Source organism: Argopecten irradians, chromosome 5 (assembly GCF_041381155.1).
Source record: "Argopecten irradians isolate NY chromosome 5, Ai_NY, whole genome shotgun sequence".
Classification (NCBI taxonomy): domain Eukaryota; kingdom Metazoa; phylum Mollusca; class Bivalvia; order Pectinida; family Pectinidae; genus Argopecten; species Argopecten irradians.
The window spans coordinates 15,926,820-15,952,700 of NC_091138.1; the positions used below are offsets into that span (position 1 = coordinate 15,926,820).

The following is a 25,881-nucleotide window of genomic DNA, read 5'->3' on the forward strand; positions in this document are numbered from 1 at the left end:
GGAATATTTCAGGCAAGTTTCAGCTAAATTGCATGCGTAGAACTTGTGAAGAAGTTCAAAATGTGAAAAGTTAACACACGGAGGACAAAACATGACTATAGGTCATCCTGACCCTTCGGGTCAGATGACATAAAAATTCAACTATCTTGGAACATACCGTTTATATGCTATGCTGTGGTACAAGGATAGACACTATTCAACTTCTAGCTGATATTCATCAACTCTAGCCGATCAAAATCAAAAGTACAGTAGAATAATTCTGATTAATTTTGCAGTTTACTAGTTATCCATTACTGAAATGCATGCATGACTACATTCAACTATGAATTTTTAATGCATTTCACAAGATATTCCCATATGATATTTAAATTGATCCAAAACAATTTGAATATTAAACTTTCAGTTCATGGATTGTTCCTGCTAACTAGACATTGATCTTTACAATTTTCATAAATCTGTATATGGTTCCGATCCACTTGCCTAGTCTTTCATAAATACCATTCTATGATGCCTGTGCAACTTCCCTCAGATTCCATGAATATCGTAACTGATGAGGTAAGACATGAGGTAAAATAAAAGACAAAACTCTGTAATTTAAGAGTATTCTCATGGATGATGGTATCACTTTTTCATTGTGTAAAAACAAATAACACAAAACCTTTACTAAATAGATGAATTTATTAGAAAAAGACGTGGACAAACTGAACAGCATTATTTTCTTTGAACGGAATGTTGAGTTGCTGTATATTTTTGGGGAGTGATCAGGTTTCTTGACTGAAGATCTATTACATTTCACCACACTGATACAAAATTACCAGGAATTGCAAATAATATATATATACCAGATTACATTTTTACCTGAACAAAAAATACATCTTTCAAAAGCTGTTGGTTTTAATTTTTAACTGTGAAGGTTTGATATGTAGAAAGTTGTGTGAGGTCGGGATGTACACAGCCGTCATACCTCTACACATGTACATATACATTGTTCTATTGTGATACGTTGGTAATACATACATGTGCTATTATTAGTATCAGTGACATCTTATACAGTATAATACATGTATACAATACAACAAAAATAGAAATTAACCGTTGGAACTTTTTCTTCATGAAATCAATTAATTTTTGTTTCTGAGTTATTACACACTGCACTAGTATCATATCAAATTCTATTTTAAAATTCTGTTTTATTTATCAAGTTTGAATAAAATAGACACCCTTTTTTTAACCATATAATATGTATCCCATGAAGAATTGAACAATTGTGTACCAGTCATCAAATTTCTCACCTGAGTGTACTGTTCTACGTTTAATACAAACACAGAAAATATACATCATAAAATGTCCACGGTTATATATAAACACACATCTACATCACGATAGGTTTGATGTTCCCTCACTCAACATACACACACTATTTCACATTCTCTTGAAATTATCCCTTACAGGGAAATCTCATTATCCATCCATCTGGAGGGATTTCATTTTGTACAATGTCATGCATGAAAGGCTTCGAAACGCAGATACCTACATGTACTATGAATTTTCTATCTGCCCTGTTCTTCTAGATCTCCTTTACAGAATATTGTTACCAGTATCAATTTTGATGATTCAAAGTTTCTAATGTAATGCCACTATTCCTCTTAATTGATTTACCTTGGTAACTTAATAAATTTTTAGCTTTTTCAACATCATCTATTAGATGGAAGATTCATACATAAACAATGAGGAAAAAAGAAACAAGAAAAGAAATATACACATCTTACTATATTTAAGTAATATCAAAAAGCACTTAATAAACAGTATTGCATGAATGTCATCACAGATCTTGATAAAATTGAATGAACACTACAGATCTAAATAAAGTCAAATTACCACAGCAGATCTAGGTAAAGAAAAACAGATCTAAAAAAATATTTACTGTCATCTCATAATTTCTTTTAAGTCAAACAGCAATCGCTACTTTTGAAAAATTGAAAAGCTTATAGTAAATGTAGCTACAGTCCGATTCTAATTCAGTAAGATTAAATGTAATCAGTGATTCTGAGTAATATATTAATAATAAATATGATTTGTTAATTGTGCAGAGGATATCTATGAGAAAAACTTACAATTTGTGGCACATACAATATCATTACTTGACACCCATTGCTTTCCTAGGTGTAATATTAGTACTTGATTTATTTACCATCTTAAATGTCTAAAATCTAAACTTTTGACCCAATACTATGCATGCCCAAAGAATATAAAGTAAGCTTATTACTCTTTTAATTTCTTGCCTTATACAAGTAGAAACATATATTAGAGAGATTGGTGACTCGTCATTTTTTCAATTGGCAGAGATACCCCTGTATTTGTCTAGGGGTTTTCCATATCCATGTCCATAAGATAAACAAAGGGGAATACCTTGGTAAATGTTTCTGATATGAGTAATTAATCAATTTGTGTTTTGTTGGAAAATGAAATTTATAAGGATCATCCACACAACAGATCACAGAGATATAAACAAAGTTTACATATGTAAGCTTGTAAGTTAAGTGTCTAATATAAAATGCAATGCGAAATACAAATAAAAAAACAAACAAATCTAACATCATAATGAAGTATAAAATAAAGAAAACATGCGGAAATAGACTTTACATCTTTCAATATTCTGTCTAAAAATTAATTTCAAGCTTCACCTTTTTCAAATCTAAAATTTTGTTTTAGACAAACCTCATAATTCAATATTAATTTTTCATTTTCAATAGTCAAAGAGTCCATTTTATTTCAAAATCTTGTAATAAATCTGACATAAGAAATTGGCTGATGAGAATTTTTGTCGTTGTTTCTGTTTCCTAAACTCAGTGAAGGCTGTCCTGACCACTGTCCGATGACGGAGCTCATTGAAGTCTGTTGACCAGGTTTCTCCTCAAACAGTACTCTTCTTTCTGTAATGACAAATTCAAGAACATATTACCTGGTGTCCACAACACATCTAAAGCACACTCACTATGGACACCTTAGCCGTCCCTTTTTGTAGCACGTTACTGTCAAAACCTCACAAATGCTGCAGCAGTAAACTTGACCTTTTGAACAGAATGTTAATCTCTCCTGCCCCATTTCCATTGCTTTCACTAATCTATTGGTGAACTTACCTGACAGAGCCTGGCTGTGTCCCGGGACAAACACCAATATTTTGGTCCCTGTTCACACTTTTTCTCGACGATGGTGTGTTTTCTGAAGTACAGGTTGGTGTCCTTTGGAGTAGCTTTTGAAGCAACCTTTGGTACTGTCTGGGACTCAGCTCCACAAAGGCCTAATCTCTACAAAGTACAGTAGTTGAATACTGAATTAAAATCTTAACAAGTATAACTAGAAAATGTCTGTAGGACACTGACCTCTATATGTCAGGACAGGGTAGTATGGGATAAGACAGGATAAGATAGGACAAGATATGAAAGTTTGACACAAAGACAGGATGAGATGGGACAATACAGGACAGGACAGGACTGAATGGGATGTGATAAGATAGAAAGGTATTGACTGGAGTCATGATGGGATGGGATGAGACAAGACAGGACAGAATGGGATGTGATAAGATAGAAAGGTATTGACTGGAGTCATGATGGGATGGGATGAGACAAGACAGGACAGAATGGGATAAAACAAGAAAGGACAGGATAAGACAAGATAGGATGAGAGGGACATGTGTAAAATAATACAACACTGACTCTATCATACATTTTCATTGAAGGAACATGAACAATTCTAAGTGCTTTTTATCACAGGCCTGTTCAGTTGTGTCATAAATATTGTATGACACTCGTAAAATAAGTAGTTATGACATGCAATAACACTATTGTGAAGTCACAGGTAATAATGTACTAATCAAAATATGATTTTGCATGATTGTCTTGGTAGACGAAACGTCAAATCCGAGGCTTAATTCGCCACTCTTACATAAAAAACACAATTGAAAGTTATGTCTATAATTCCATAAATACTAATTTAGTATATGTACGTATATGTAATAAATATAATCTTACACTTGTGGCAAGGTAATGTAAAATTTATTTCACTCCGTTTGAAATACCACTTGCCTAAAATAAAGCTTGTGGGACATCAAATCATTTAACTGTTTAATAAATTTTGTATTACATAGCCATTAATGTAAGATCCACCATACCTTACACAAGAGTTTGATTATGTTTGAAGTGTTAACTTACTGGGCACACAGTGTAGGGATCATCCATTGTTTGCAGCCATTGTACAATCTTATCAGAGTAGGCATCCACCAATGTTTCACACTGAAATCAGACAAAATAAATACTGTAGATATCCCAACAACAAGTACATGTATTCCTATTAAATATGGGAGAGGCCACATCTATGTGTACAGCTACCTACCTGGTATATATCTGAGGCTCACATACCATCTATATCTATACTGTAAATCAACTTTCTTGTGTGACTTCTAAACTTTGTGATATCAATTTCAAATAAATTTTACACATTCAAAGCCTGAATTGAAATATATCTTTCAATATTATTAAACTAAATGATAATTTGTAGAATTTTTGTGCATTCAAAGCCTAAATTGAAAAATATCTTTCAATATTATTAAACTAAATGATAATTTGTAGAATTTTTGTGCATTCAAAGCCTAAATTGAAAAATATCTTTCAATATTATTAAACTAAATGATAATCTGCATAGATAAACTTTTGGGAATCAACCTTAATCGTGATATAAATTTGGTTAAAATCATCTTATTCTTTCAAAAGCACTCAGTAAGCTTAAGCTTGACAAGAAAAGTTGTGTGTTAGAAATCTAAATATCAATATTCTACATTCTAAATTTTAAATGGCTAAAAAAAACCCAGATCTTGTGAAAGAGGAAACAGAAAACTATTGCTACCTCTTGCTGGAATTCACTGGGCACTTCTCCACATGCTTTCTCCAGTAAGGATTTGATGGCGGTGGCTGTTACAGGTTCCTTCAGGGCTTCACTGACGTAGTTCAGGACCAGCTCACAGATGTAACACTCTTCACTGGACTTGGGCACTGTCAACAAGACACCATCTATTATCACTGTGTCACAAATACTACCAGATTTAGTGGTAGTGGATGTTTTTATTACAAATGTAATGTTTAACAAGGATTTGTCATACAGTGTGTGATGGTGGCAACTTTGTAATATTTAATTATATTTTACAGTGAGTAGAATTTGTTATGCAAATAAAAAGCAATGTATCAAGGTGGGAAATGTTATACAATTATGGACTTTTGTGTTGGTGAATATAATGTGATATGAACCGGAAAATGTGATATTAACCGAGGCGGAGGTGGAGAACGTAAGTTTGATTGTGGGTAAAGAGTTTATGCAGTAAGTTTATTTGTAACATGAAGCCTCATTAGCATTGCTATATAAACATGTTCAATATGGATATAACAAACCTCTGGGGATCACAGAAATCACTTCGTTATCAGCATAGATAGTTATACACATATAATAAATATTGTAGGAATGTAAATTACTATGTTATAACCATGAAATTGGATGTGAATGATTGAGGTGTATAAAAGTGTAAATACAGAATATATATGTAATATCCAATGTGAAAGTGGTGTAAATTTGTGTCAAAAATTAAAATAATCAAATATGGAAAATGGTGCGACAAGTATGAATTTGTTGTAAGTGTGTTCATTATTCACAATTTTTTACTGTACTAATTTGGTCTGTAGGATACATCTATTGCATTGGGAAAGTAAACGTTGAACACATTGCTTATATAGGTTCCTTGCTACATCTTACATCCAAAGGTATCATAAAATGTCATATTGTAGACAACAAAATCAATTTGGGCAGGGATCTTATAAAATTACATCAGTATAATGACCTACAATAAGGTACTTACCTCCAAAGTTGAACATTTTAGTTTGTATATTTTCCTTCATTAGAGGTACCACATGAACCTTGGACAGGGTTGGAGATTCTAGCTTTTGTTGGGCAGGGCACAAATGGGCTAAAACGCAGAATTTCTTAGGGTTGAAATCATTCTTCAGCATTTCCCAGAGAATATCAAAGTACAAATTCACAAATGTGTTGCAGTAGTTTTGTAGGGTGTCGGGTAGTGTAGTACAGGCCTTCTCAAGGGCATCCTTGATCTCCACCTATCAATCATAGTAAGTAAATATTACACACATACCAATGTCTATTAACAGAAAAGACATAACAAGCCAGTACATAGATCAAATGCACTCAATTATTTATGCAATTATAGTAAATCTTCATTCAGTAAAAAGGAAAGAGATATTTCAGGTTCAGTTATTTGAGTCGATACTATATTTCGCATGTTCCACACTAATTTCAACATATTTCGGAAAGTTACATAAATTTACAACCGAAGGATTTCACACACAATATTTGGCATTCATATACCATTATATTATATCGTACAACCATTCGTAAAACATTTGAACTTGTGTTTGAGCTCTCACAAAACTATGCAAAAATGAGGTTAACAGTACATGTATATGATAAAGGTCTGAATCCCTAATAATACTTTGATCTATATAATTAAGCATTGATGTCACTATTTTTTAACATCATCTGGGTATGAAAGAAATTTTGTTTGCAAACTGTGTGAATCTGTGTAGCGGATTCTCACAAAAGTTTGCAAACAAAATTTATTTCATAACCCAATGAAGTTATACAAGAGATCCCAGAAGGATCTTGGCGCCCACCATAGAATGATCTATGTCTGACAATGGAAAGAAGGATCTTTTCCCTGCTTTTCAAACTTTTTCAAATATACAACATATGACATTTAAGACAAATCTCATTATTGCTTTCTGAGAATCAGCGGTGAAATCCAAGATGGCAAGAGGTTGGCCATCTTGTTGACCAATCAGTCCCAAAGGTACTATGCACAACTAAAGCCCAAGGGGAAACTACGCATGAAATATGAGAGATATCCCTTCAGTAATTGCAGACAAATAGCGATAACTATCAAAATCCAAGATGGCTGCCTGGCGGCCATCTTGTTGACCGATCAGTCCAAAAATGCAATATGCACAACTAGGGTCATAGGGGAACATACATATGATAATTGAGAAACATCCCTTCAGTACTTTCTGAGAAATAGCGGTAACAAACTTTAACTATCAAAATCCAAGATTGACGCCAGTCGGCCATCTTATTCACTGATCGGTCCCAAAATGCAATATGCACAACTAGGGTCCTAGGGGAATCTACATATGACATTTGAGAAAGATCCCTTCAGTACTTTCTGAGAAATAGCGGTAACAAACTTTAACTATCAAAATCCAAGATGGCCGCCAGTCGGCCATCTTGTTGACCGATCGGTCCCAAAATGTAATATGCACAACTAGGGTCCTAGGGGAACCTATATATCAAAATTGAGAAAGATCCCTTCAGTACTTTCTGAGAAATAGCGGTAACAAACTTTAACTACCAAAATCCAAGATGGCCGCCGGTCGGCCATCTTGTCGAGCGAACGGTCCCAAAATGTAATATGCACAACTAGGGTCCTAGGGGAACCTACATATGAAATTTGAGAAAGATCCCTTCAGTACTTTCTGAGAAATAGCGGTAACAAACTTTAACTATCAAAATCCAAGATGGCCGCCAGTCGGCCATCTTATTCACTGATCGGTCCCAAAATGCAATATGCACAACAAGGGTCCTAGGGGAACCTACATATGAAATTTGAGAAAGATCCCTTCAGTACTTTCTGAGAAATAGCGGTAACAAACTTTAACTATCAAAATCCAAGATGGCCGCCGGTCGGCCATCTTGTTGAGCGATCGGTCCCAAAATGCAATATGCACAACTAGGGTCCTAGGGTAACCTACATATGAAATTTGAGAAAGATCCCTTCAGTACTTTCTGAGAAATAGCGGTAACAAGAATTGTTAACGGACGGACGGACGGAAGGACGGACGGACGACGGACCACGGACGAAAGGCGATTTGAATAGCCCACCATCTGATGATGGTGGGCTAAAAATAGTGACATCAATGCTTATAATTAATTTTTCTGACTACTTGATTACATAAACTATGTTTATTCCATTGACTTTCCAATGGATTATTTTTTCTAAATCATTTGATGTCACGCAACATTGACATCTTAATTGTGACATCACGATAACGTCGGGCTTTCACGCCATTCTCAGAAATTTTTTTTATAAAATAGAAAGAAAAAGTATCTGCCAATCAGAAAGTAGGATTTAGTATGAAAACAAATAAAACAAATAAAAATTAATTATTGGTGTATAAAATGCTACAGGTCTGTAGTGATGGTCAGTATTATAAGACTCTTTCATATGTGAATATGAATAACATCCTTCATAGGGTAGAATATCCCTATCCTTCATATCCACATATGAAAAAGTATTTTTCCCTAATGCCTTGACATTTTATCGCAATTTTACAACTAGGATTTCCACCATTTTGAAATAAATTAGAAAACAAGAGATCCCAGAGGGATCTTGGCACCCACCAAAGAATGATCTATGTCTGACTAAGGAAAGAGGGATCTTTTCTCTGCTTTTCAAACTTTTGCAAACATACTACATACAAGAATTCCACAGAAGTGGATGTGTCGCCTGCACAGCATCACAAAAAATAGTTATTTACAGTTGAAAATATTGTTAATAATTTAGGTGAAGTAATCAAGTTCCATATCTCTTGCAAATATTGATGGATTTTGAAAAGTATCAAACCCATCTAAGATCTCATTGATATAAAGCAATATACCGAATTTGGTTGAAATCGAACAATAAATACTAAAGTTTTCAAGCGGAAGCCATGTTTCGACTATTTTAAGGTCCCGTAACTCTTGCAAATATTGGCAGATTTTGACCAGTATCGAACCCATCTAAGATCTCATTAATATAAAGCAACATACCAAAATTTGGTTGAAATCGGACAATAAATATTTAAGTTATTGAGCAGAAACCATGGATTTTTCTGTTTTGATGATTTTAAAGTCCCGTAACTCTTGAAAATACTGACGTATTTTGACCATTATTGAACTCATTCAAGATCTCATTGATATAAAACAATTTATGAAATTTGGTTGAAATTGGATGATAAAGATTTAGTTATCGAGCGGAAACCATGGATTTTTCTGTTTTGACGATTTTAAAGTCCCGTAACTCTTGCAAATATTGACGGATTTTGACCATTATTGAACTCATCCAAGATCTCATTGATATAAAACAATTTATGAAATTTTGTTGAAATTGGACGATAAATATTTAAGTTATCGAGCGGAAACCATGGATTTTTCTGTTTTGACGATTTTAAAGTCCCATAACTCTTGCAAATATTGACGGATTTTGACCATTATCGAACTCGCCTGAGATCTCATTGATATAAAGCTATATACCAAATTTGGTTGAAATCGGACAATAAATACTTCAGTTATCGCACGGAAACCGTTTCCCGGACGCCGACACCGACAACACCGACATAGTGATACCTAAGTGTCGCCCTTGCGTTGCAGGCGACACAATAAAATTTGAGACATATCGCTTCAATACTTTCTGAGAAACAGCAGTATCAAAATCCAAGATGGCTCCTTGGCCACCATCTTGTTGATCGATCGGTCACAAATCGAAATATGCACAACTAGGGCCCTAGGGGAACCTATATATGAAATTTGAGACAGATTCATTCAATACTTTCTGAGAAATAGTGATAATAATCTTTAACTATCAAAATCCAAGATGGCAGCCTGACAGCCATTTTGTTGACCGATCGATCCAAAAACGCATTATGCACAACTAGAATCCTAAGGGAACCTACATATGAAATTTGAGAAATATCCCTTCAGTACTTTGTCAGATATAGCAATAATAATCTTTAACTATCAAAATCCAAGATGGCTGCCTGGCGGCCATCTTATTGACCGATCGATCCAAAAATGCATTATGCACAACTAGAGCCCTATGGGCACCTACATATGAAATTTGAGAAAGATCCCTTCAGTACTTTGTGAGATATAGCGATAACAATCTTTAACTATCAAAATCCAAGATGGCTGCCTGGCGGCCATCTTGTTGACCGATCGATCCCAAAACGCAATATGCACAACTAGGGCCCTAGGGGAACCTACATATGAAATTTGAGAAAGATCCCTTCAGTACTTTCTGAGAAATAGCGATAACAAACTTTAAGTATCAAAATCCAAGATGGCTGCCTGACGGCCATCTTGTTGACCGATTGGTCCCAAAATGCAATATGCACAACAACGGCCCTAGGGGAACCTACATATGAAATTTGAGAAACATCCCTTCAGTACTTTCTGAGAAATAGCAATAACAAACTTTAAGTATCAAAATCCAAGATGGCTGCCTGGCGGCCATCTTGTTGACCGATTGGTCCCAAAATGCAATATGCACAACAACGGCCCTAGGGGAACCTACATATGAAATTTGAGAAAGATCCCTTCAGTACTTTCTGAGAAATAGCAATAACAAACTTTAAGTATCAAAATCCAAGATGGCTGCCTGGCGGCCATCTTGTTGACCGATTGGTCCCAAAATGCAATATGCACAACTAGGGCCCAAGGGGAACCTACATATGAAATGTGAGACAGATCCCTTACATACTTTCTGAAAAATAGCGATAACAAGAATTGTTAACGGACGGACGGAAGGACCGAAGGACAGACGACGGACGACGGACCACGGACAAAAAGCGATTAGAATAGCCCACCATCTGAATCCAGCCTAGTTTCTGAAAAAAAAATTGTTAAAATTGTACTGAGAAAATAGTAATTTTGTTAACACTGTGACGTCATGAGACTTTATTGCATGAGTAGCCATGCAACACAGCTTCAGGCGACATGAATGTATTGCCCTAGACCAGCCAGTATTACATATGTAGGTATGAGAGAATAGTATATATTTACCCGAGAGCCATTCTTCTTCAGCTCCATCTCCACTTCATTCATCACAAATTCACATGCCTCACATTCCGTACTACTTGACTTGACAGGCTTGCTGGCAGCTGATAAAACAAACATGCTATCTTATATCTAGCATCATGTTACAACTCGATCACTTCATACAACCAAATGCAATAAACAATTTTAGCGTTTGTACCATACCTTTTGTGTGCTAAAATATGGTTTGCATTAATTTATTTTCTGTATGTCATTAGTATAGGAATTTACTTTATATGTACTAATTCATTACTGCGCTAATATGTTCCATATCAAATTTACGTGAAAATATGATTACAGCAAAATAAGTATGTTTACAATCACTGTGTGTTTCAATGAAAAAATATACCAAACAGAATATAATTATATATATAAATACAAGCATTTTGAGCATTGCTGATGTAATGCATGCTCCCATTCAACCCTAGTAAGTTAAATTGATTCAATATCCCGAGAATTTTAGCCCTTGTCTTCTGCTTCGATATCAGAGCAGGAACTGATAGGATTGGACAGGATGGGCGTAATGGGTCGTACATACCAGGTAGTTATACTGAACAGCAACAGAGACTTTGACCAGATAATCCCTGAAACTCAATTTTCTTTCTAAATGTCTAAAATTCCTCCATGAAATTAAGTTTTTGAGTGCTGACAAAGATTATCTAACATTAGCAATATTGACTTGGATACTGGGTTAAAAACTCCTCCATGAAATTAAGTTTTTGAGTGCTGGCAAAGATTTTCTAACATTAGCAATATTGACTTGGATACTGGGTCTGTTTATACCGGGAAACAGAATTTTGGGACAGTGGAGTAACTATCAAAAATATGCTTTGTAATTTTTTTGTAGACCTTTTCTGCTATTATGATATTTCTATACACAACTGTGATGACTAAACGAGCACAACAATGTATTGACATGACAACCCTGAAACTGAAACCTGTCGAGTGGGATAGCATTAGTGTGTTGGTAAAGTCAGAACAGTGACAACATGTATTACATAAACAGGTTGCTTATCATTGGACCTACCTTTAGGAGGGAGGGCTTTGATAGGCTGATTTGCTGGACAGAAATTAACCTCCTGGCACATCTTGGCTGGGTCTATCTCCTGAGCTAACAGAGTCAGGACAAATGGAGCGTACTCATCTACAAACGTCTTACACTGGGCTGATAGGTTACCACTTAGTCGGGCACAAATATCGTCCAGGAGGGACTCAATCTCAGCCTGGAAATAACACATGTGGCTATATTTCAAACAAAGAAATTAATCAACAGAGAAAATTGGAGTCGACAAAATGAATATGTCAGACTGTGGCAGTGAAAATTTTATCAATCTTGACAATTTTGTGAATTATATTACCAATCATATGTGTCGCAGTATATCAAGCAGATATATTTATATTTTTTAAAGAACTATTTGCATAAACTGAATGTTACCAGTATGTGTGATTATTTTAAAATGCCTCAATGGAATAAATGATAATGAATTCAGAATTTTTCAGAGTTATTTTTCAATACATGCAATAAATTACGGACAATTCTGGAGTCCAGGAAAGAATATTTTTCCTGTTTTTTAATGTAGTTTAAAGGTTCAAATGTTAGTAATAAAGTTTACATGGATTTCAGACTACACTTGGAACTAAATCATCCTTTATAGAACTGTAAATAAACATTTCAGGACCAGACACAATGTTAAAGGTTACAATGTCTAACTGACCACACTGAGAGCATCATTCCCATTTCTTGAAATAAATAGTTCAAAATCAACAGATAAACCTTGCAACTTGAACACATTTAACTAAAAGACTTTGTTTTATTGAAAGTATTTTGTTGGTCTTCAACTAACGTTTTACTGTATATAAATCAAGTACACTTGGCTGGAACTCTCAGATTGCTAAAGATTTCACCTTCGACTTAATGAATTTTACCTGTATGTCACAAATAGTCTAGACATTACAATTACCTAAGTTCCACTTGTATGTCACAAATAGACTAGTCATTATAATTACCTGAGTTTCACCTGTATGTCACAAATAGACTAGTCATTATAATTACCTGAGTTTCACCTGTATGTCACAAATAGACTAGTCATTATAATTACCTGAGTTTCACCTGTATGTCACAAATAGACTAGTCATTATAATTACCTGAGTTTCACCTGTATGTCACAAATAGACTAGTAATTATAATTACCTGAGTATTTTGGTCCTTCAGCAGATTGTCAACTTCTGTCAGAATTGTTGTACAAACTTCACAAAGGGCCCCGTTGCTTTTTAACTTAGGAGCAGGAGCAGCACACAAGTTCATTTTGCCACACAAGTAGCCAGCATTCTACAAGTAACAAGAATCATATTCTGTAAGATATTTCCATCCCCATCAAGAACTAAATAAACTAGAAATACAATCATACACAAGGTAAATGTTATCAACCAGAAATTGAAATGCACATAAAAAAAAAAAAAAAATACAAAGTACTCAAAGTACTGCAAATACAACGCAGCAGAAACAGAAAAATAGTATGAAATCAAATGCATTTCCAAAATCAAAATATATAAACCATATTATAAAGACAAGACTTTAATATCAATTATTTCAAGAACATTCAACTGATCGCAGAAAATACATATGTTTTGTTTGACATTTTTCTTAATTAAAGTTCATACATGAAAATTACAAAGAAAACAAAAGTCTTCATTAAAATGAGTTTTTATCCTTAATATACTCTTGTTTCTTATGTTGCACATACACTTATTTTGGTAAAACCATGTACATATGAGGGCAGCCTTATAAGTTATTTTGCCTTTACCTCAGATCTGTGTTTAACATTCATTTAAAAACATTATTTTTAAAGTACACAAAAAGGGCATATGATTAGTTTACTTTAAAACTCTTATGTCCACAAGCCTTAGATAGTAAGTCCAATTTGAATTATCATTAACAGAGATTATGTCAGTTGGACAGAGGAGTCACCAGTAGGCAACAGTTGACCTAGATGGGCTGTGTATTATATAACACTCTGTGTATTCTATACACACTCTGTGTGTTCTACCAACCAGAAGGCAGTCTTCCCATGGCTACTGATTGGTCCAAAGGAATATTATTCAATGAATAGGGAATTTATGAATGGAAGTTTATGAATGAAATGGTTCAAGAGGTCACCACTAGATGTCATTGTAGGGCAAGTCCTACTCAGTCCTTATACACATCAATAGTAAACCGGATAGCATTAATACAAACGCTAGTCGCGTTGTATTAAAAATACAAATCAAATCAAATAGCCCAAACCAATGTCATTGATTTCCTTTTCACTTTTCACTTAACCAATTATCCCAAAATATCTTTTTTCAGATGGCATATTAATAATTTCTATTTTACTTCTAATTACTTAAAGATGATTTTCAAATGATTACCTAAAATTGAATGATATGGAATGTAATTGCTCCCATTATTATTGTGAATCAATGTTTGATATTTGAGTATTTGTCAAAATAAAACTTACCAAAATTTCTTTCAAAATTTCAAAAGCAGCCTGACTATACATGTCAACATCAGTCTTGCACTAAAATCAATAAAATAAATCCTAATTATATATGAAAATTGATCATCAACAATCTCCATTGGGATGTCAAATCAACTAGACTTTATCTCAATATTAATGAAATGAACATATTAAAACAATTACAATAATATTATAACAAGCATTTAAAAGTGATACATACCTGGCCGGCAGCACTTCCAAGCTTGGGACATACATAGTTATCGATGAAGTTCTTCACCGTGTTCTGCATGGAAAATATAAACACTTTGTAATTATCAATTGCATTTATTTGATGGCAATCCTTCACAAAATTTTCACGATTTGCTGTCTTTGTATGATTTCAGCAGCCTGTATGTTCTACAGTAACCAACATAATGTTTAATGGAGAATCACTAACAACGTTGGTGTTTATGAGCAGGACAGATTTATTAGATGATAAATTTAGCACCAAGCAACCTACCTATACCTGACAATACAATTTTTTATCAAGGGAAGCAACAAACTCTAAAAACCCACATGATCAATATGACTGTAAAGGCTTTTCCTTTTGAGTTTTCTCTCCGTGATAACACCTACCTGTACTGTGGGTGAACTCTCGAGGGTGCTGATGGCGTTAATGACAACTGTGCAGGCCTCACATGGGATGGATCCCAGCTGTAATGAATGATATAAAATTATAAAGTGTGTTATACAGTCAAATCTACCTATAATGGACACCAAAGGGACATAGCAAAATTGTCCTATACAATGGGGTTGATGAGTCTGTCCTTATATAGGTGTCCTTTATAGCTAGTTTGACTATATATACATGTACAATGTTTCATATTAGCCTTCATATCTACAAATTGTAGTATGGACTATTTACAATTGATTAAAAGAGAGCACTATGAAAAATGTTCATTGTTCAAAATTTTCAAAATGCGAGGAGCTGCAAATCTTCACTTCTCATTTCCATAATGTTAACCACATGTCAGTTCTGTAATTGTACACATTTCAGTTGTAATCTTATTTTAGCATTTCATCCTAAAGTGCTACGCTATAATATGATTGTGCTATTTACATTTTCTGTTTAATGTATAGCCATTATGGTGAGTCTGCAGATTCATCATTGTGCTAACCTGTTTGAGATCGCTTTTGCAGCAAAATTTGATTGCGCCAAAACAGGACTTAGTATTTACAATATTTCCTCCCTAATTAAGTCTATTTATAGCAGTTGTTACCTTTGATTGAGTAAGTCCCACAGAGCTGGCACACATACCAAGGTCTACACAAACCTGGTCGTCAACCTGGCAAACAGACATCGCTTTCAATTAAACAGCTGTGATTTTTAATGAAAAACATCTCTCATTTAACATCTGCAGTCAAAACTTGTGACAATTTTTTATACTATTTTCAGATTATCTAGAATAACTTAACTTTAATTTAACTATATACTTTGTAACCCTGATAAAGATGTACAACAGTGTCTAAACTAGCTTATGGCCATAATAAAAGGGATATCATTTTATACCCATAGAAAACTCACATCATTGGTCACGTGAACCTATATATTATTTTATATCTAACCAGGGGGATCAATAGATAATGGTTGTTAAAGCTAATGGAAACCAACCAAACTATAAGTCAGTGTATACCTACCAAAGATCCAGCAATCAGCTGGAACACAACCACGTAGTTGTCCTCAATAGCCTGTGTACACTGGAAAATAAGACAAAATGTTTTCATCAGAACTTTTACCTGCATGACAGACTAATGCCATACAAAACATTGGAGTCAAGCATTTATTTTGAGAGAGACATCTGATGGTACAAAGACAACTTTGTTAGCCAATTAGTTACTTAATACTGACTACATGACTCTACATATTGCTTAGTTTGACTCGTCTAACAAGAGTTGATATTCTGAAGGTCATTTGAAATGTTATCAAAGGTTGTGCCCTTGACCTTTAAGATGTCAATGATAGAAGGTTGTGCCCTTGACCTTTAAGATGTCCATGATAGAAGGTTGTGCACTTGACCTTTAAGATGTCAAAGATAGAAGGTTGTGCTCATGACCGTTAAGATGTGCATGATAGAAGGTTGTGCCCTTGACCTTTAAGATGTCAATGAGTTCATAAGACTCTAATTCAACATGATATATACATACTTGTCAAATAAATAGCTACATACGTGATAACTACAGAACACTGAAGGTAATTTGCTACTCTATCAGGAAGAAGTTCATACGCTATACAACTAGAAGTAACATGGACTTACCAAGGTTTTCAAGTCACCAAAATGGGAACACACATTCTGTTCAATGAAGTCAACCACCTTCCTCTGTAAACCAAAAGTTAATTATATATTAATAACTATTACACTCATTTTTTTCTCTATAATCACTATAAACAAGAAACTCATCACTAAAAGGTTTGAATAATACTTTGTCTCAATGTCACAATGTTTAGTTAGAATTAAATTTCTTAAATCAGAAACAGTATGCCAATAAGAAAGGAATGTAGAATCAACACGTCACAAGACCTAGAAATATTCTAAAGCCTTAAACTGTCTTCAGATTTCATTTAGCCATATACAGATGTACTGTTACATAATGTGATCAGTTTTTGTTGGCAAAGAAAAACTGAAGTCTAAGATTGTTTATTGATCCAGCAGGACGCCAGCTTACACCATACCTGTATTGTGGTATCCCGGGCCATGTTTCTGATGTCAGAGGTGACTGCCTTACAGGCATCACATTCCAGGGCATTGGTCGATACATGGAGACCCATCTGTAAATAAGTACATGAAGTCATATCAGATACATGTAAATCACTGCCCGGCCTAGCACTGTCAAAGGTCTTAAATAAAACTTGTCTGTAGGCTGATAAATTGAAAATAGCTGCTCAAAAACACGAAAATAACTTTACCTTATTATATTCTAAGAACACCTTGGGCCTTTAAAAGCAGTACTGAAAACATTTAATTGACAATATCCAAATTGGATATTGGCCTTTGTTTGCCTCCAAAATCAACATTTTTCCCAGATTCTAAAATTACCTTTTTGAGCACCACTAAAACAAACTTCTTCATGTCATTGAATTTGGATTGCATTTCTGGTGTTTGTTGGCCAGTACAGAATCCAACTGCACTGCATTCCACTTGTGGATCCTATAAAAAAGTACAGAACAAAGAAATACTATAATCCCAGGTAGTCAAAACTTTGACATACACAAGAACATAAAATATGATGTTGAGATATTATTCTAAATTTATAATAGGTAGGTTACGCAATTACGAACTCAAAATATCACAAAATGAAACTTTTACAGACAGAAATGGAAGGATTCCAGAGTTGGATCTTTAAGAAGTACCTAAATAAGTTTACAGTAAAAGGTTTGGCAGTACAGAGACCTGTGTTTCTTTATTTATCAAGCTAGATATAATTTTATAGACTGGAGAACTTACCACATAGGAGGAGAGAATGTTCAATCCCTGAGGTATATAGGTATCAACCAGGTCATCACACTACAAAAACAGTCAAGGATTGATCAACAGTGGAGGTAATTAAAGCAAAACTCATAATCCAAGTTTACATTTTAAGAATACAGCAAAGTGAAGTGAAATACTGAAAGACTGACTTCTCTTCTTCTAACAGTTTGACACTTACCGGTATCAAACAGTTTTAACTACAGGGGATACATCAACTGTTATATATTTACATTCTGAGTGTTTTGTCACTATATGAATCAACCAACTGATGAAAACAAGCATTTGCCTATGAAAACACTATGAATACAACGATTCTCGTGCATTGATCAGCTGATTTCAAACATCACGCCAGTTTCCTATCAATAAATAATAGTCCCCCACAATATTTTTATGTATAATCTTTAATGTGTTGTTTCCTGATATAAAATCAACTAAGGTTTACTGTAACAAGTCAATCAAATCTTATTTTAACTATATTTCTTGTTTCTCGTTTGTCATTTGCAAACAAAAAGGTCTGCCGCAAGGCGGAAGCTTGAAAACGTGGCGTTGTGGAACGACTTTGTCATCCACCTGTTCCATTAATCTTGTTTCTCGTCGTAGAGGAGTGTCATAATTTTAATTATAAACAAGAGGCCCAGAGGGCCTGTATCGCTCACCTGGTTTTTTGTTAGTAATTATCACAAGACTCTGACAATTAGAAAAATAAGCAAATTGACTCCCAAAGTTTAATTTTGAATCACAACCATACAATGATGCTATTGATACCATACAAATATGCTATCCAATACATAGGTTCAGAGACAAAGTAATTTATATGAAAATAGTAGCCTAATTGACCTTTTGACCTCGCATCTATTGCCGTCTAAGGCCCCGGGGGTCAGCCCTATCATTTGTACAATTTCAAATCCCAGCCCTATAAGGATGCTACCATTGCATTATAAGTGCTCTTCCATTCTTAGTTGCAGAGAAGAAGTCGTTTATATAGAAATAGCTAAATTGACCCCTTTTGACCCCACCCTTCAGGCCCCCGGGGGGTCAGCCCCATCATTTGCAAAATTTTGAATCCAAACCCTATAAGGATGTAACCATTGCATTATGAGCGTAATCCCATGTTAAGTTGCAGAGAAAAAGTCATTTATATGGAAATTGACCACTTTTGACCCCGCCCCTCAGGCCCCCGGGGGGTTAGCCCTATCATTTGCACAATTTTGAATCCTATACTATAAACTTTGAACACTATAAGGATACTACCATTGTATTATGGGTGCTATACCGTGCTTAGTTTCAGAGAAGAAGTCGTTTATATGGAAAGAGCCAAATTGGCCACTTTCGACCCCGCCCCTCAGGCCCCCTGGGGGTCAGCCCCATCATTTGCACAATTTTGAATCCCCACCCTATAAAGATGCTACCATTGCATTATGGGTGCTATACCATGCTTAGTTTCAGAGAAGAAGTCGTTTATATGGAAATAGCCAAATTGGCCCCTTTTGACCCGCCCCTCAGGCCCCCGGGGGGTCAGCCCCATCATTTGTACAATTTTGAATCCCCATCCTATAAGGATGCTACCATTGCATTATGGGTGCTATCCCATGCTTGGTTTCAGAGAAGAAGTCGTTTATATGGAAATAGCCAAATTGACCCCTTTTGACCCCGCCCCTCAGGCCCCCGGGGGGTCAGCCCCATCATTTGTACAATTTTGAATCCCCACCCTATAAGGATGCTACCATTGCATTATGGGTGCTATCCCATGCTTGGTTTCAGAGAAGAAGTCGTTTATATGGAAATAGCCAAATTGACCCCTTTTGACCCCGCCCCTCAGGCCCCCGGGGGTCAGCCACATCATTTGTACAATTTTGAATCCCCACCCTATAACGATACTACCATTGCATTATGAGTGCTATCTCATGCTTAGTTTCAGAGAAGAAGTCGTTTATATGGAAATAGCCAAATTGACCCCATTTGACCCCGCCCCTCAGGCCCCCGGGGGGTCAGCCCCATCATTTGTACAATTTTGAATCCCCACCCTATAAGGATGCTACCATTGCATTATGGGTGCTATCCCATGCTTGGTTTCAGAGAAGAAGTCGTTTATATGGAAATAGCCAAATTGACCCCTTTTGGCCCCGCCTCTCAGGCCCCTGGGGGGTCAGCCCCATCATTTGTACAATTTTCAGTTAGTAGCCCATAAGGATGCTACCAGTCAAATTTTGTTGAAATCCGACCAGCGGTTATGGAGAAGAAGTCGATTGTTGACGGACGGACGGACGGACGGACGACGGACGACGGACGACGGACGACGGACGACGGACGACGGACGCCGGACGCCACGGTATGGCATAAGCTCACCTTGGTCCTTCGGACCAGGTGAGCTAAAAAACCTTTCAATAATTTTTATTTTCATAAATTATTCTAATGCAAATATATGGATTGAATGTATTTTTCTAATTTCCGTAGCGGCTACAAATAGCAGAAGCTATCTACATATCTTCTGAGGAGCGCTAATGCGCTCCATGGGATATGTAGATAGCTTCTGCTTTTCATAGCCGCTATGAAAATTAGAAAAATACGTACAATCCCTATATAACCTCAGTAAGTTGTCTCCCTTCCCACTTTGTAACAACATTAGTGATGGAACTATAAATATTGGTGTATTTACCTATGGATTAATTTTGAAATACAAAGCATTTTTATTCTTTTATCCTCGTCAAATTTTCTATCATTCCATAGTAAGATCAATCATAAAGTGTCCATTATATAAATTAAGTAACTTCAGTTCTAAAGACATAAAACTTTCCATGTTATATATGAACACAAAGGTACTAACAATGGCCTCCACAGATCCAAGCTGGGCACATACAATCTGTTTAAGCATCCCAATCAGCTGGCTCTGTAACAAGAAAACAACACATAATTCAATACATCCATCCTCTTCTCATGGGTATCCAACGCCCTAGATAGTAACTATTATGTATTTACAGTTGTTTACAAGTTAAAGATCAAAGCCAACATATGGGAGAAAACTGACAAAGTATTTTAGAATATGAAAATGTCTCAGTGGACTGAAAAGTGATTTTTTTCTTGGCCAAGACACAGTGCAAACCACATTGAACTGGACAAGAAGCAATACAAAATGTCAATGGATTTAAAACGCTACTAGGAAGGACAGAACCCAAATTAATATCCCCCAAAACATGTTTTACGGAGGATAAGGAACCAAACAGCTAGTTAAAACACTCATTTATAATGTACAGAACATACTACTAGTTTACCACAAGTTAAACCTCTTTGTCAACGGACACAAGCCTATGTACATTTCACCTACCTCTGTGTTGGGGTCAGTAAGAAGGTTCTTGAGGTCTGTCACAAAGTTGACACAATCAGTACAAATGTCTCCAGCTTTGACGGGAGAAGCCTGTACCAGGGGAACTAGGACATTGGTCTGAAACAGTTGTGAGTGTGTTAGTATGTATAGTTACTGGTATGGCATCAAATACATAACTTATCATAAAAACTATCAGACAGTCATAAAATACATAACTTATCATAAGATCTATCATACAGTCATAAAATACATAACTTATCGTAAGAACTATCATACAGACATAAAATACATAACTTATCGTAAGAACTATCTTACGGTCATAAAATACATAACTTATCATAAGAACTATCTTACGGTCATAAAATACATAACTTATCGTAAGAACTATCTTACGGTCATAAAATACATAACTTATCATAAGAACTATCTTACGGTCATAAAATACATAACTTATCGTAAGAACTATCTTACGGTCATAAAATACATAACTTATCATAAGAACTATCTTACGGTCATAAAATACATAACTTATCATAAGAACTATCACACAGTCATAAAATACATGACTTATCATAAGAACTATCAGACACTCATAAAATACATAACTTATCTCTAAGATGCTCCACCGCCGACAGAGCATAAATGATATTAATCACTTGAACAATAATTGGTGTTTAATCGTGTATATATATGTCTAATTAACAAAAAAATACTATAAAATAATTTATTTTGCCTTTGGTGCATGCGCAATCAGTACTTAATTCCATATACATTATCATGTAGGATATAGTGCCACGGAATTTTTTCGGGATGTAATTATTTTTTGTAATTTTAACTTGAAGTGAAATTAGAAGCTCAAACTGTTCAATGGTGGTAATGGTGTAAAGTAAGTAACTTTTGTAACTGAAGAGAAATACTAAATCGTCTGCTCGTGTTTTTGATAGTGAAAAAATGTCATTTGTCAGCGGTGGAGCATCTTTAAGAACTATCATACAGTCATAAAATACATAACTTATCATAATAACTATCAGACAGTCATAAGACACATGACTTATCATAATAACTATCAGACAGTCATAAGACACATGACTTATCACTAGAAATGTATGATATTGCATTTTAATAATAATAAAAAAAAAAAATACTTGAATAAATATATATTTGAACATCTCATCTGTAAAATAGTAGTAATTTTGTTATTATATCTAATGAATGTCTATCCAGCATTCTGGATTATTTTTATCATTGTGAAGACTGAATCGACCCTGTGTTGAAATCACACCCCTCTATCCTGTTACTAATAGTTCCTTACCTCGGGCTGCTTGTGATGGTCTACATGGTCATCAAACCCACTACAGGACATAAATATTCCACACATGGCCTTGGCACTCTACACAACAAACAATGGGATCATTATACATTTCACCAAAGATAAATTGTTTTGTGGTAGAACATATATATCATTAGTTCAAAACAGTATTTCTTCACTAGTCAAATGAATACCATGCCAATAAATCAGGTATATATAACAGAAAGATCTATATTTTGTACGGTATTGTTCATTTTCCATACCTAAATACTTTACCTTGTATTTGGTACAGAATGTAATGTACTGTACAGTTGCTAGTATATATATTGCAGGGTTTTCAATTTTGCTAAATTCATAGATTCCCTCAAATTCATGAAACTAAATACCATGTAAAAATTTTCAAACTAGTCTACTGGTTTTACAAATCATACTAAGCTGTTATTTGAAAGGCACTTTCGAGAGCTACAAATGTGATTTGCAAAAATGAATCCCAGCCTATTCCTGTAAGTTACAAACAGTAAATAGTGAAGGTTTACACTAAATATAATTACATTAATTGTATGTACTATTATAGTTTGTTCATATGTGCCATAACTTACCATGTTGCTCTGTAACAGTTTGATTACCATGTCCACATCACTCAATCCATTGATACACTGCAGAGGGAACAAAAGTAAACAATATGTATTCATGATCAGTAGTACAGATGTAGAGAAAATAGTCCACATATAATATGTTACAGTGGATACTGTTTATTAACAGCATCATTTCACCATGAAAAAATATATGCTATCACAATATATTTTGATTTTTTTAATAACACAACATACAATAATTGACAATCATACTACAAACTTGCTGAAAAAGACAACAATTCAAACTCTTTACAAATGTATTGTACATAGTAACCTTATCTATCAAATCCTCATTAATATGAAACTCAGATTAGACAAAGCAATTTAAAGAAATTTGTTTCTCGCCTGTAAATTATAACATTTTATTTGCTGTGGGTTATTGTACAGTATAAACTTACCTCTGTCTTGTAAGTCTGGTTGAAGGGGAGAATATTACAGAGGTCCTTCATGTATTCCACCACTTTCTCCTACAACATACAAACATATATAGTTATAAATTGTTATCATGATCAACAGAAAACAGATTTTTTATATAGTTGTAACATTTAAACATTTTTTTCTGCTTACAACACCTGGCAACTTTTCCTGTTATGACTGTTACATAGAGAAAGAAGTCATTCGGCGTTGTTATACCAGAATCTGTTGATACTGGTCAGAAGGCATTCACACTTACCACCGGCTTGTTCTTCAGTTCCTTTCGAACCATGGTGATCATTGTTTCACACAGATCACATTGTGTGCTCTGAAAAGATAACAAACCAAAGTATTAAGTGAAGGGCACCTTGTATACCAAATAACATAACATGGATATACATAGTACGCATGATTGTGTGATTTACTTTCATGAATTTGGCCATTTACAACATAAAAGTAAATTCCCTAAAAATTAGATGTGCTTGAAAATATTGAAATGTATTTCAAATCAAGTTTTATTTCATGAATCTGAACCTGTGCAAACCAGTTTTAATATGGGAACTGTCAAAATCAATAAGTGTAAAAGAAATATGATCTCAAAATGTTATTATACACAGTTTACTTCTTTATTCATAAAGAGAAGGTTTATTGAAACCCGTAGAAAATCCTTACTAAACTTTCAGTACTTATATATGTATAATTACCTGAACGCTGGTGGATGCAGCAGAGACCTTCTGTTTGGTCCAGACAGACTGCAGACAGTGGTCGACGGCATTGCACTCCTTGGCTCGGGAAACATGGCTGCACCAGTAAGACGGACCCCATGTACATTTACTGCTACCAAGTAGAGCGCTGCTCTCAACCACAGCTACAAGGACATGTAATTAATACTAGGTTAGCTAGGTAATCTCTCACCAATTCTCATTGTAATGACACAGAAAGTATTACTACAGCACACATACCTAACAAGTATTTAGTATAGGTAGTAATGATCTGGGGATCGTCCTGTTAAACACTATATATATCTACAGAAGATAAGCCATGCAAAACCATCTTCATTTGTACCGGTACATGGATACACTAAAGTATAGAAATTATCTCGTTCCTGCCTAAATATCAGTCAATGCAAGCTCACACAGTCACATATCAAGTTATCTCGTTCCTGCCTAAATATCAGTCAATGCAAGCTCACACAGTCACATATCATGTTATCTCGTTCCTGCCTAAATATCAGTCAATGCAAGCTCACACAGTCACATATCATGTTATCTCGTTTCTGCCTAAATATCAGTCAATGCAAGCTCACACAGTCACATATCAAGTTATCTGATTCCTGCCTAAATATCAGTCAATGCAAGCTCACACAGTCACATATCATGTTATCTTGTTCCTGCCTGATAATCAGTCAATGCAAGCTCACACAGTCACATATCAAGTTATCTCGTTTCTGCCTAAATATCAGTCAATGCAAGCTCACACAGTCACATATCATGTTATCTCGTTCCTGCCTAAATATCAGTCATCAATGCAAGCTCACACAGTCACATATCATGTTATCTCGTTCCTGCCTAAATATCAGTCAATGCAAGCTCACACAGTCACATATCATGTTATCTCGTTCCTGCCTAAATATCAGTCATCAATGCAAGCTCACACAGTCACATATCATGTTATCTCGTTCCTGCCTAAATATCAGTCATCAATGCAAGCTCACACACAGTCACATATCATGTTATCTCGTTCCTGCCTAAATATCAGTCAATGCAAGCTCACACAGTCACATATCATGTTATCTCGTTCCTGCCTAAATATCAGTCAATGCAAGCTCACACAGTCACATATCATGTTATCTCGTTCCTGCCTAAATATCAGTCAATGCAAGCTCACACAGTCACATATCATGTTATCTTTTCTCCTCCTATCCCCCTAAACTTTGGTCCCTCTATAGCCACCATAAGTGGTGGTTTTGTGGTTTTAGTGAACTCAACAGTGTACAAACTTGCAATTTTTTGTAGACCTTGGAATCAACTTTAACTAACATTTTTATGTATATCATCAGTGACCTACTTTATGGTTGATACCCCTATGTTTAGTGAAGTGTAGCATTGTACAATCAACTTCGGTATGGTACATGTACACGTATACATAATAATAACCAAGTAAAACAGCCACCATTTACACTATCATATTTCCATTTTATAAGTGTGTTAAAGAGATGGATCGGCCTGCCTCCATT

General features: G+C 35.1%; 1 protein-coding gene across 1 annotated transcript in view; it reads right to left on the bottom strand.

Annotated features, from left to right (window-relative positions):
• Positions 1-659: 659 nt before the first annotated feature.
• The window catches only part of LOC138322995 (prosaposin-like), a 34,777-nt gene continuing 9,555 nt past the window's right edge, over positions 660-25,881 (bottom strand). The window contains exons 2-25 of the mRNA XM_069267285.1: positions 24,350-24,513; positions 23,905-23,973; positions 23,630-23,698; positions 23,196-23,252; positions 22,600-22,677; positions 21,288-21,404; positions 20,790-20,852; positions 17,942-18,001; positions 17,534-17,644; positions 17,170-17,265; positions 16,754-16,816; positions 16,137-16,196; positions 15,719-15,784; positions 15,075-15,152; positions 14,680-14,742; positions 14,460-14,519; positions 13,154-13,291; positions 11,990-12,185; positions 10,930-11,027; positions 5,903-6,158; positions 4,903-5,048; positions 4,212-4,292; positions 3,141-3,308; positions 660-2,933 (exon numbers count right to left, since the gene is read on the bottom strand). Of these exons, the coding sequence (XP_069123386.1) occupies positions 2,886-2,933; positions 3,141-3,308; positions 4,212-4,292; positions 4,903-5,048; positions 5,903-6,158; positions 10,930-11,027; positions 11,990-12,185; positions 13,154-13,291; positions 14,460-14,519; positions 14,680-14,742; positions 15,075-15,152; positions 15,719-15,784; positions 16,137-16,196; positions 16,754-16,816; positions 17,170-17,265; positions 17,534-17,644; positions 17,942-18,001; positions 20,790-20,852; positions 21,288-21,404; positions 22,600-22,677; positions 23,196-23,252; positions 23,630-23,698; positions 23,905-23,973; positions 24,350-24,513 (2,405 nt within the window). The 3' untranslated portion in view covers positions 660-2,885. The remainder of the gene's footprint in view (positions 2,934-3,140; positions 3,309-4,211; positions 4,293-4,902; positions 5,049-5,902; positions 6,159-10,929; positions 11,028-11,989; positions 12,186-13,153; positions 13,292-14,459; positions 14,520-14,679; positions 14,743-15,074; positions 15,153-15,718; positions 15,785-16,136; positions 16,197-16,753; positions 16,817-17,169; positions 17,266-17,533; positions 17,645-17,941; positions 18,002-20,789; positions 20,853-21,287; positions 21,405-22,599; positions 22,678-23,195; positions 23,253-23,629; positions 23,699-23,904; positions 23,974-24,349; positions 24,514-25,881) is intronic.